This window comes from Globicephala melas, chromosome 1 (assembly GCF_963455315.2).
Source record: "Globicephala melas chromosome 1, mGloMel1.2, whole genome shotgun sequence".
Lineage (NCBI taxonomy): Eukaryota > Metazoa > Chordata > Mammalia > Artiodactyla > Delphinidae > Globicephala > Globicephala melas.
The window spans coordinates 104,406,820-104,420,008 of NC_083314.1; the positions used below are offsets into that span (position 1 = coordinate 104,406,820).

At 38.5% G+C, this 13,189-nt stretch overlaps 1 protein-coding gene across 4 annotated transcripts in view; it reads right to left on the minus strand.

Moving 5' to 3' along the window:
• Positions 1-6,293: 6,293 nt before the first annotated feature.
• TLCD4 (TLC domain containing 4) overlaps positions 6,294-13,189 on the minus strand; it is a 105,134-nt gene continuing 98,238 nt past the window's right edge. For all 4 annotated transcript variants that reach the window (XM_030868753.2, XM_030868737.2, XM_060302529.1 and 1 more), the window contains exon 7: positions 6,294-11,378. In XM_030868753.2, coding sequence (XP_030724613.1) covers positions 11,060-11,378 — 319 coding nt within the window. In that variant the 3' untranslated portion in view covers positions 6,294-11,059. The remainder of the gene's footprint in view (positions 11,379-13,189) is intronic.

Here is a 13,189-nt window from a genome sequence, read left to right on the forward strand (position 1 = left end):
CTGAGGTCCCTTTCTAAAAAGAATGGTCCCAGGTTATGAAAGTTTTCCTTTTAGTCATTTTTAAAGAAAAATACTAACATAATGTCACATCCATTTTCTCTTCTATTCTTTAGAATATAAATTCTAATTAGTGTTTACAATTAGCTCATTACAATGCTAAGAAATCATTCACATTTTCCCCTAGAGCAATGCAGAGCTACTTCTTACATTCCTTTCTTCATGATACAGTGCCTTAGAGAATCCATCTACTGATTGAAAAATCTGGAGTGGTTCTTTACTATAGATAATTCCATCACCAGTCAGATAAGACCAATCAAGTTGCAGGAAACAAGTATACTACCCAACCAAGTCACAGACAATAAACACTGTCAGCATAATTCCCCCACCCCAGTTCATCCTGGCCTCTGCACAAAGTCCACCAAACAACTCCAGCAGCCCACACTCAGGGTCACTAAGAACACAGAAATCTTATGGAAAGTCCGATTACACAATACGGAGTCAATCAAGGTAATTGACCCATTGATGGTAACTGGCTCCTCAAAATAACTGGATTCAGATTTTCAGATTTTTTGTTTTAGAGAGAAAGAAATAAATAACTTACTATTTACATTTTCATCAGTCACCTATTTTCCTTTCTGATATTTCATTGTGGGAAACAAAGAAAATGGGTTCCATATTTGGATACCACGATCAAGATGTTTACATCTTCCAAAGGTTAACACTAGGAAAAGCACTTTAAAAATTGGCTTGAAATATAGTGGGAAAGAACATCATTAAAACTTTATCTCTTTCCCCTAAAAATGCTGAAGCACTCAGCAAACATTATACTCCGCCTTTCTGGCTAGCTTCATTGATTGCAAGTGATACCATCTCCTCTTGCAAGTGAGGAAGGTAGAATCATAAACAAGGGGCCTCACTCAAGGGCATACAGTCACGATCAAAAGTAGAATCTAAGCTGGCTCCCCAAAACTTACACAACTTAAACCAATAAACTAGAATTGCAGTCTGCCGGGTCTGCCATACCCTGGGCTAAACCCTAACCCTGATTCTAATTACCATTATCATAGAATTCGAAAGAAAAGGGGCCTTCAATTCCCAATTCAACTCCTCACTTTACAGATGAAAAAACAAATGCCAGTGAGGTGAAAGCACTTGGCTAAGATGTCTAGTGGTCGGTGGTAGAGCCAGAACTGGGATTCAGTTTTCCAGGCTCCCAGATGAAGTCCTTCCTCCACGTTACTCAAAAACATCAAAGTCTGTGCAGGAGGCTGAAGAGGGCTGAGCTCCCACAACTTGCCCAATCAGTGAAGGTGGGTGAACTAATTTTGACCTTTAGGCTGAGAGAAAACATAACAGCTTGGCTGTGGCTCAGAGGCTTACTCAGGATGGAAGTTCTGAGATCCAGACTCAGGCAAGAATGGGTTTCTTCACCCCGGTTGTTCCAGGAACCCACTTCGCAATCTAGCCAGCGCTTAATAAATATTAAAATGATTCGATGAGCTTATTCCTCTCAGTTCTACCTGAACTCATTTGTCTGTTTTGTTTTGTGTTGGTAAAAAAAGAACCAGTACTTTTTTTTTTTTTTTTGGCTGTACGTGGGCCTCTCACTGTTGTGGCCTCTCCCGTTGCGGAGCACAGGCCCCGGACGCGCAGGCTCAGCGGCCATGGCTCACGGGCCCAGCCGCTCCGCGGCATGTGGGATCCTCCCGGACCGGGGCACGAACCCGTGTCCCCTGCATCGGCAGGCGGACTCTCAACCACTGCGCCACCAGGGAAGCCCAGAACCAGTACTCTTAATACGTGTCTCGAGCATGAGTAGGCGACAGATGTGTGAGCGGAAAGAGGCACAGCAAGTGCAAAGGCTTGTGGCTGGACGAGCGGGTGCTGGTCATGGTACCCAGCTGGTGGGGCTTGAGTAGATGGAGTCGGGTAAAATCCCTGAAATCCTGAAAGTTGGTTTAAGGAATTTAGACTTGGGAGTAGAGGAGGGCTGTGACACAAATTGAAGCTGTGTTTTTAAATGTGTTGGTCAGTAGCAGGGGTGATGGATGAGCAGGGAGAGCGTGGAGTGGAAGCGACCAATCAGGAGACTACGGCAGTCCGGGAGGGAACCCCTTGGCGATTCATGAACTAAGACTGGAGCCCTAGCACAATCACTGCAGCCTCCCTGCCCCTGCTCCAGGACACGCCAGCTTCTGCTACACCCTTGGAACTTCTGCCCCTCCTCTCACCATCCAAAGACCAGCTCACCTGAGGAGTCAATCCCATTGCAAGGCTGCGCCCTCTCCAGGGACCTGCAGCCAGACTCCATAGAAGGGCCTTGTTCTTTGGGCCCCTTACCATCATCTCTAGACCTTTCCCAAACTCTGGATGGCACTGGGCAGACACCATGGGGAGTAATGATTCATGAGGATGGAGTGGAGAGCCTGAATCAGTGACCAGTCAGGAACCTGGAACGCAGACACGAGGGGTCAAGGCAAGACTGTGGGTCCGAAATGAGAAAAGCAGTTGAAACCACACAGTGACAGTGAGGCACTCTGAGAGACATTTTCTTTCTCCCAGATTGAATTCTTCACGTTGCCGTTATGTGACACCCACCACAGGTTCCATTCTGCCCTGCCACTACCATACCTTCTCTTTCCTCATTCATGGCAAAAGACCCCAGACCTTACTTCCCCCTTTTCCGTCTCATCCACGACGTCCCCTAAGAGCTGCCTACTCTCCAACCTCCCGCTCAGTCCATGGCACCCCACATTCTGATGTCACAACCACTAGCATCTGTCACCTTTCAGTTCCACAGACTCATTCGTGAGTCATATTGAGTTTTTCTAATCTCTTTGGCTCTCCCTCTGCAATATTTATCAGATCTGGCCCATCGGTTTTTTCTTCCTTGTCTTGGGCACACATCTGGCTTAACTAACCACTTTGTAGTTGCTTGGCTGGTTTCTCCATCACTAACCTATCTCTGTCCTCCCATTCACTGGACACTGAGAATCTCCCTCAAATGTTATTTCAATCACATGACCAAGCTTAGAGCTACTTCTGCTCCTTCCTAGTTGTTTTGTTCAAATGGAAGCTCTTACAAATATGACACAAGAGTTGGAAGAAACATCAGAGATACTTCAAATGTTTTTACAGGTAAACTAAGATTCACAGAGATTAAGATACATCTTCTAGGGCTTCCCTGGTGGCGCAGTGGTTGAGAGTCTGCCTGCCAATGCAGGGGACATGGGTTCGATCCCTGGTCTGGGAAGATCCCACATGCCGCGGAGCAACTAGGCCCGTGAGCCACAACTACTGAGCCTGTGCTCTAGAGCCCGTGAGCCACAACTACTGAGCCTGCGCATCTGGAGCTTGTGCTCTGCAACAAGAGAGGCCGTGACAGTGAGAGGCCCACACACCACGATGAAGAGTGGCCCCCGCTTGCTGCAACTAGAGAAAGCCCTCGCAGAGAAACGAAGACCCAACACAGCCATAAATAAATAAATAAATAAATAAAAAGATATCTCTTAAAAAAAAAACATCTTCTTGGTTCCCTTAGGCTCTCAGGCACCTCGCTTTCCAAATTGCTCTTTTCCAATTTACAATTCAAACAAAATCCTACCCTCTTGTGCCGCATCCATTCATGCCTCCTTTCCGTCCACAGCACAGTAGACTTTAAAAACTGCTCATGATCTTCTAAAACCTCTCATGATGAGGCTACCTGACAACACTAATCATTCCAGAAGTTGAATTGTTGGGCATAGTTTGGCTTTTGGTAACTACAGCAGCTCTCAGGACGTGGAGTTTCCTGCAGGCTCAGGCAGCCCACTAGGACCACTGCTCCACAAAGGTCACCTCCTCATTCCTACGTCCACAGCAAGGCATCTGATTGTCCGCAGTGGGTGAAACACTGCTAAGATATGCTCTCTTGTATGTGCGCGCACACACACACACACACACACACACACACACACACAAAATATCCCTAAATATAAACACATACATATAGAAAGGCATCTAAAATGAATAATGTACATATTTTATCTTAATATAGAAAAGACATTAAAATTCTTATACCACGTATAGGAATTTCACTATATTCATTTTTCTTGATAAGTTCATGTCACCCAATGCAGTGGACACGTACATAGCATTTTCTTATTCTTCCTATTCTCTGAAGTCCTTTCTCCTTCCTTTCCTGTGTCATTCTTTCCAAATTTTCATCTGTCCTTGAACTTTATCCTCAGCAGAAATGCAGCCCACCATTACTGACGTTTCCTTTCTCCCTACAAGTCACCTTCTTTGAAAGTTCTGCTCAGGTAATTTCTGGAGTGGTATAACCAAAGATTTGGGGAAAATAATAAAACTAGATGTGGCAGTAAAATTTAGCTGGGGGTAGATGAAAAGAGGAAGGGGCTGTTTAGCCAGGGCAGGGAGGACCTAGGAGCACTGTGCCAGAAGCAACAATGGGCTCATTGGGCAGAAGGGGGTACACAGGCCATAGGTGAAGAGCCTAATTTTGTGGGAGCATCCAGGAACATCTGTCAGATGATCAGTTACTCACATGAGCGAAAGTTGCAAATCTGCCATCATCACTTATTTTGTATATGTTTAAGGACAATCAAAAGGGAGGGAAAGCAGTATGCAGGCTTTGATGAAGACTGGAAAATAGGAGAATAAAGGGTGTCTCATCTTTGAGACAGCCTGAGGTAGGGGAGAGAGCGCCCATTTCCACTTGCTTAGAGGACTTCTGAATCCTTGGAATTTTACCTGTGACCTGCCTCCACTGACAGCTGTGACTGCTATTTTAATTTTGAAATTCAGCTGTTCCTTTGCCAGTCCTGACACAACATTTTAGGCATGTTCTGAAGCATGACTCATGCTACTCTCCAAAGGCCAAACCACTTCAGTATTCTATTCAATTAGCGCTCTGCTTCCTGATCTACTGGATAGTCTCAGACCAAGATGCAACATTAAGACCACAGGCAATTTGGGAAGGTAGGAATTCCAGCCAAGACATTTGGGAAAAACACTAAAGACCACAGGAGAGGCCTAAGGGACAAAGGGAAGGAGATTAAAAACATAATTGCCAAAGTCTTACTCAATCTAAAGGAGCCTATTGATTAGATAGCACCATTCCTTCCCTTAATAAGCAGGACTAAAATGTTTGCTGTGCCTTCTGATTTGCTACAAGGCTGGGGCCTGGGGGGGGGGGGAAGGGAGGAAAGGAGGGAGGGAAGTGGGTAAACAAGCTCTACAAGCATCATGAAGAGTGAATATTAACGTTAGGATTCAGATGCTAGGAGAGATGATTGGATGTGAGAAAAGTAATTTTTATCACCCATTAATTATTATTCAAGCGTACACCTTGTAGACTCAAACTTTTGCACTAAATAATTGTGATTTTATTTTTTTCACAAAATACAAAGCTTTGCACCACATTATTAGTAGTGTTCTAACACAAGAAAATCCCAGTGTTTTCATTAGGGGGTGGGTTTGGAGTGATTTATATATAGGATATTGATTTTATACATTCTTAAAATAATAAAATTGTCATGACAAAGTAATGCCAACCTTGTATAACATGCAGATTATTGCTTAGAACTTGCATATACTTTAAAATGGCACACATACAAAGTATACAAACATTTCAAAATTTTAAGGGAAATACCTAAAGATGTCCACTAACCCCTCCAAAGCACCACCAGAAACAAAACAAGAATACTAAGATGCTATTTTAATATCTGATAAATCTGAGTAACACTGATTTGTAAATTACCAAGTCTTACATTCTGTAAATAAAAGTTCTTCAGCCTTATGGAAGTACATTAGAAGGTGTGTTCTCAAAGGTAATAAATGTATTTTGAAAGACTTCTAAAATCTTTGACAATTAAATATTAATGTGATATATTCTCAGAGAAAAATTGTGTATCACTATAGCTGTCACATTTACTTCAGGTTTCAAGTAACTTTTTCAAATTAAATCTATGTCTAAAAGTTATCATTACAAAATCAAATAATTACCCCCAAATCTCATAACTCATCCCAGTTACAAGTTAGTAAGAGTATTATCTGTGCAAAAATTCCTTGAGTAAAAAGTAGACATAATCGTATTAGAAGCAAACCAAGCAAGAAACAGAAAAATATAGGGCATATTTTATTTAGTTATATTTTTATGCTTCATTAACCAAGGAGTGGCAAATACCTTAATGCACACTTAATTACAGAAAGAATTACATAAAGATATAAAGGAAAAAACATACAGATAATAATTAACGAGTTTTCAGCCAGAGGTATTTATATAGTTGAGATTTAGAATTTTTTTTTTTTTGGTCTTAAATATCGGGCCTGATTTCAAAACTGTCTACTGCTTACAGGGAATCAGTGTAAACATTTTCAATGCAAACAAACCAATCTTTAGCTTCACTGCCACCCAAAATATCTTCCAAAGAAAGGTATGACCTTATCAAAGCTAACAGAGATAGTTAAGAGGTCTGGGCTAAAAAGGGACAGGGCTCAAATCCTTGGGTGTTGTACTTTGGAAAACACCCTGAGTAATCCACTCGCTATAAGCTTGTTTTTAAAAGAAACAGGACCATAACTGAGTTTGCTTGATGAACGAGGACTCAGTAATGCTGCCACAGGCCAGCACACCCTCCTCATAACACACAGCTACCTCGGTTCCTCCTCTGCCTGTCAGAGGGTCTGAGGAAGAACATTTAGATAGTTTACATGCTTGCAATGAATCCCCAGCTGAAACATGTTATAAAGCTCTTATTGTTAAGCCAGTTTAAGAAAGAGACTACAGGTGTTTCTCAATAAAACCATAACATTATAAGCTTTGCTTGGTGTTGTAAATAAGTATTATTAAATGTTAAGTGGCTTCCTATAGCCTCTTAATAAATTATGGTTTGTTCACTACTGAAACTTACTGCAATGTTTTTGGGGGTTTTTTTTCAATGAAAGAACACACTTGTGAACTTTTAAATTTGCCACAATAGACTGGCAAGCTTACAGGTATGGGGAGGTCTCAAAAGTTGACATAGAAAGGTGTTAGTATAAAGGAGGGAGGTGCTGATGAAGTCTTTAGGGTATTAGGAGGAAGAGATGGAAGGCTCAAGGGATTCAGAGAGAAAACTTCTGGATTGAAGGAGGAGCATCATGGCTCTTAAGGGCAAATCAGTCATGCTGTCTCCTCCAATCCCAGGTCCTGCTGGCTTTTCCTTGTTCTCACACATATCACACGTGTTTTTCAAGTCAGGATTCACTTTCAGTAGGTTTAGTGTGTCTATTGTCAACCTGCTGTGGTTAAGGCTGGGAAGGTGTGTGTGTGTGCCCCAGGCCTCTCAGCACAGGAGGGGTCTCGCTGCTGTGCTGGTTTGTACCTGTTGAGACATACTGTACCACACTTCTGATAAAATTATACCAGTTTGCTTCTTATGGAATCCAAAACACATAAATACATAGTCTTCTATGAAGTATAACTGATGATGTCAACAATGACATGGAATTTTCAATTTCATCCAACAGATTAAACCACTTAAAGCCAATTCAAATGTATATTTACATATTTGGAGTGAAGAGTAACCTAGAAACTGAAATTTGTTCAAACACTTATTTTAATAGTGTCTTTTGGAACATGTTTATTTTCCTTAAAAATGAAGCAGAACAAACATGAATATTACAACACATTTTTCCCCTGTATATCTCCATGAGAAGAATATTTCTAAATACATGATAAAAACTGGTGTAACCAACAGTAAAGGGAAGAACCATTCTCCAAATGCCCAATGCACCTCAGAGAAAGCATACAATTTAAAAACTGATACTTTTAGCAAAATTTTGATTTGAGTCAAATAGGTTATTAAAATTTAGAAAAGAATTTGATTCAAACACCTATAAACTAGGTAGTTTCTAAAACTAGTCCTTTACAACAGTACTGGGTCATCCACAGTATATCAGTCACTCTTAGGAATGGTGAGGACATTATTTCTCTTAACATACGGCTAATCCATGAAATACCAAAACGAACAGTTGGAATAAAAATTACATTTCAACTTACTATGATGTATCAAGACAATTTAAGCAGTTCATTTCTTTGCATTCAGATATAACTCCATATTGTTTTAAGTAAATGCAAATAATATTCATTAAAAAGATTTTAGGCACAATAATGCAGACGCTATAAACTAAAGCTCATAATTTCTAAATTCTCCCAAATAAAATATCTAATGCAGTTTATGATCTTGCATGTTAATTGTTGATTTTCATTCATTTTCAAAATTTTGTAAGAATTTTTATTTTCTAGAGTACTACACGTTCAGAGAACATCTTTATAGTTACAGGTTGTCACTGATCTTTGTCTACAAAAATAGAGTTGCTTAAAAATTTATACCAATTTGCTTTCATTTTCTATAAATATTTTAAGTTGTTAAATATCAGAATGCCTAATAGAATCATTTAAATTAATCCATGTAGTCAAAATATTTAATACGTAAAATGTGTAGCAAAAGTTTGTCATTTAATAAATGAAAAAATTCATCATTTAACAAATGAAATGTTCTGTCTTTAACTACTTGTATCTTACGTAGGTGGATACAATCACAGAACAGCAAAGTATAGCTCCTGTAAAGATCTGACTTCAAGTAGCATGGCAGCTTGCAGTGTCTTTTTCATTTCATGTCTGTTTTGTGAGGAAATGCATAGAAACTACTTTTGGATATTAAATCTGGATATTAAATTAACTATCGTGCAGCCAGCTTAAAATAAGAATTGCTGACTAAGGGAATAACAAACTTTAGTTCAACACATTGATATTTTAATTACACTTACTTAGTGAGGGGTTATACTGCAGAAAGGTGCTGTTGGTGAAAGTAAAAATGAAGTTTTAAGCATGAAATAACTATAAAAATGGAAATTGCTATATTGAAACTCACTAATATATAGCTTTATATTGTCTTCCTTTTTTTTTTTTGCGGTACGCGGGCCTCTCACTGTTATGGCCTCTCCCGTTGCGGAGCACAGGCTCCGGATGCACAGGCTCAGAGGCCATGGCTTATGGGCCCAGCCGCTCCGCGGCATGTGGGATCTTCCCGGACCGGGGCACGAACCCGTGTCCTCTGCATCGGCAGGCGGACTCTCAACCACTGCGCCACCAGGGAAGCCCTATATTGTCTTCCTTTTGATGGTGGGTTTAAAATCTGTGTTCAGAAGCTACAGAAATATCCAAAGTCAAAAATATTTCAAGTTTTGTTTCTTCCTAAAGGAATGAATTTCCAAAATAGTTTTCTAATATAAATGTTTTCCTTTTAAAAAGCCATTTTTCTTGCAAAAGAGCAAGAAAAGAACAAGATAAAGCCACGTGCTTTCCTACCCCTGCTAAACAACCAATACCTGTTTAAGTGCCTATGTGTAGAAGGCACTAAATTTAGTAACAAATTATCAATGTAATATTAGCAGATTTAAAAACAAATACCTATATTTTATATTACTTTAATTAAGTCTTTCAAAAATAAGTGTACCTGGTATAAGCCAATCAATTTCAATTTTTCATTTAGTTACTGACCGAGATCTCAATTACCTTCTTCAAATGTTCTACAATGTATCAGGCCCCATCTGCATGGGACAGCCAAATCAATCAAATCACATCAAATCAGAAGTCCTGAAATATCCAGCTAGCCTCCCTTCATCATCATAACATGGACAATAAGAGTAAGTCACACATTCTCCTTCAAACGGAATGAATTAGATCTTCTGGTTTGGGTTCAACTAAATTCTAGTATTTACCGCTGATTAATTTTTTTCCTTAGGTAAGGATGATCATTAAAGTACTTGAGAAAAATAAATAAAGGCAATAATAGCTAACTATATAATTCTATATTTGGGTTGTAAGGACCAAAGCAAACACAAACATACCCACAAACAGAAAAAATAAGTCACCAGTCATTTATCCTCAGATAAAGCAATAATATTGATAATCAGAATGCTTGGATTAAATTATCTATTGTTTTCCTATCCTTTAGGAAAGACACAAATTCAAAGCACTCAAAGTGCTGGTTAAGCAAAAGCATGGGTGTAAATTGTGAGTAAAACATGAATACTGATTTTGTTTTGTAGTCTTGGTCTCATCAAGAAGAGGCCTACCTTAGGAGCATGATAAATACATATTGCATGAGATTTTGGTGCTGATGTTGGGTTCTGAACTCAGGGGAGGTTTTGCAAATAGAAATAATATATTTTTCATAGAAAAAGTGCAAGGGACGCAGATAGAGACAGCAGTGTTAACGCTTTTTTCTTAATGATTCCTCCTATTAGCCCAAATAGTCATCTAGAACATGCATGTTTAGGAGGAAGAATTCATCTCTTAAGGAGCTCTATTAGATTGGTCTTAAGCTTTACTACAAAAGAAAAAAGCAATAATTTGAAAAAATGTTTAAAATAGAAATAATAAAGTGATGTCAGAAAAATCTGAAAATGCAAGAAATATTTCCCATAAGTTAACTAATTAAAGATTCCCCAAATAAGCAAAATACTTCATTATTAGTAGATGACAGCATATCTAAATGAAAAAGACATCACTTCTAATAGCCTAAGAAAAAGAACATTTCAACAATTTGGAAATTAAACACTACACAGGTACTGACAGCCATAGTAAGAAATGAGTGCAATACAACAAAATGTGGAGAGCTATCTACAGATTTTAAAGCAGTTCCCATTCTTTCAGCAAAATCGGTGACATAAAACCAAGTGCACCAAATTAGCAAAGTCATGTTTTCACAGAGAAAAATACCAATGCTGGTTAACAGGTTTCTAAAAAGATTCACCACCATATTTATACATTTTTATTTAAACCTTTAAGATTTTATCCATGCTTATAATGCCGAAGAATATCAGAAAATAAATCTTCAGATAAAAACTAAATTTTAGTTTCTCTTTTCTAACAGTTAGGAAAAAAAGGACATTGAAACCGAGAATAACAAGTATAATTAATAAAGAAGCACAAGAACATGCCAAGAATTCAACCTATCAGAAGATATAATGTGGGTAATCACGAAGTATGCTTATCAATAGCCCACTTTTAGTCAAGTTTTCCATTCTGAAGACTCTTTTTGGCTTTCTCTTGTCTTATGAGAGAGATGACTTTGATGCACCCCTTTGAAATTTTGATCATCCACATGACATTCATTACATCCAAAACAACACAAGTAGAGATCCAGGAACACTGAATTAAAAATCCAAGCCTCAGGTAGGCTTCCGTTCCTAGCACAGAGTAAATGTAGCCATAAAAAGGAGGTATGGAGGCAATCCGCACTATGAAGAACACCACAGTCATGAGTATTCCATTGATGACATTAGCCTTGGAAAACTTAGGATACTTCAGAGCCTCAAAGAACCACCTGGGAAAAAAATTAAAGAAACATCACATTTATTCTGCATCTCTGAGGATTAACAATTTCTAGTTTTTCATTTTTAAAACTCAGAACACCCCCCTAAGATTTATGTGGCAAGACAAAAGGCCTAGAATGGTCAACATAATACTGAAAAAGAATAAAGCTGATAGATTAACTTTCAAGACCTACTATAAAGCTACAATAATCAAGACAGCATGGCATTGGTAAAAGAACAGACAGACAGGCCAATGGAACAGAATAGAGAGCCCATAGACAGACCCACACAAATATACTCAACTGACTTTTGATAATGGTGTAAAGGTAATTCAGTGGAGAAAAAACACTCTTTTTAACAAACAGTGCTGGAACAATCAGACATCCATATGCAGCAAAATAAACCTAGGCAGAGACCTCACATCTTACACAAAAATTACCTTGAAATGGACCACAGACTTAAAAGTAAAATGCAAAACTGTAAAACTTCTAGAAAAAAAACAGGAAAAAATCTGCATGATCTTGGGTTTGATGATAGTATTTTAGATATAATACCAAAAGCACAATCCATAGAAGAAAATATAAGTTGGACTTCGCTAAAATTAAAAACTTGCTCTGTGAGAGGCACTGTCAAAAGAAAATGAAAAGACATCCAAACCCTGGGAGAGATTGTTTACTGAATACATATATGATAAAGTACTTATATCCAAAATATATAAAGAACTCTTAAAGCTCAGCAATAAAGAAACAACCTAATTAAAACATGGGGAAAAGATCTTAAACACCTCATCAGAGACGATAAACAAAAGGAAAAAAAGCATACAAAAAGATATTAAAAATCATTTGTCATTAGAAAAATGTAAATTAAAACAATGACATGCTTCTACATATCTATTAGAATGACTACAATCTACAAATCTGACAATACCAATTGCTGGCAAAGATGTGGAACAATAGGAACACTCATTCATTGTTGGTGGGGATGCAAAATGGTGAAGCCACTTCAAAAGACAGCATTGCAGTTATAATGCTAAACATATTCATAGCACACAATCCAACAATCACACTTCTAGGTATTTTTTCAATTGATTTAAAAATATATGTCCACACAAAAACCTGCATGCAAGTGTTTACACCAGCCGTATTCATAATTGCCCCAAACTAGAAGCAACCAAAATGTTATAGGTTGCTTCATAATGTTATTCACAATGTAGTACGTGAATGGATAAACAAATTGTGGTATGTACATACAATTAAATGCTATTCAGCGATAAAAAAGAACAAACTATCAATTCATGTAACACCATGGGTGAATCTTAAATGCATACTGATAAATCAAAGAAGCCAATCTGAAAAATGCTACCTACTGTAGGCTTCCATTTATATGACATTCTGGAAAAAGCAAAACTATAAAGACAAAAAAACAGATCAGCGGCTGCCAGAGGTTCAGGGAGAGCAGGAGAGGGTAGAATAGGTGAAACACAGGCAATATTTTAGGGTAGTGAAACAATTTTGTATGATACTGTAGTGGGGGATATATGACATTATGCATTTGTCAAAACCCACGGAACAGATGAAGAGTGTATGCAAATTTTTAAAAAATCAATAGGAGGTTGGGGCATGCCAGGCAGAATGTAGCCTGTGACAAAAGAATCTAACTGCATTCCAAATACATGACATAACCTCACTGGAGGGAGTGAGGTAAAAATAGGTGACCTAAGTAACTTTGAAAATGAATTAAGACCGTAAGACTAAAGACAAAAGAAACTGTACATAGGCACTTTGCTCTAGCTGGTAAAATTGTTATCTCATGGGGGAAGAGG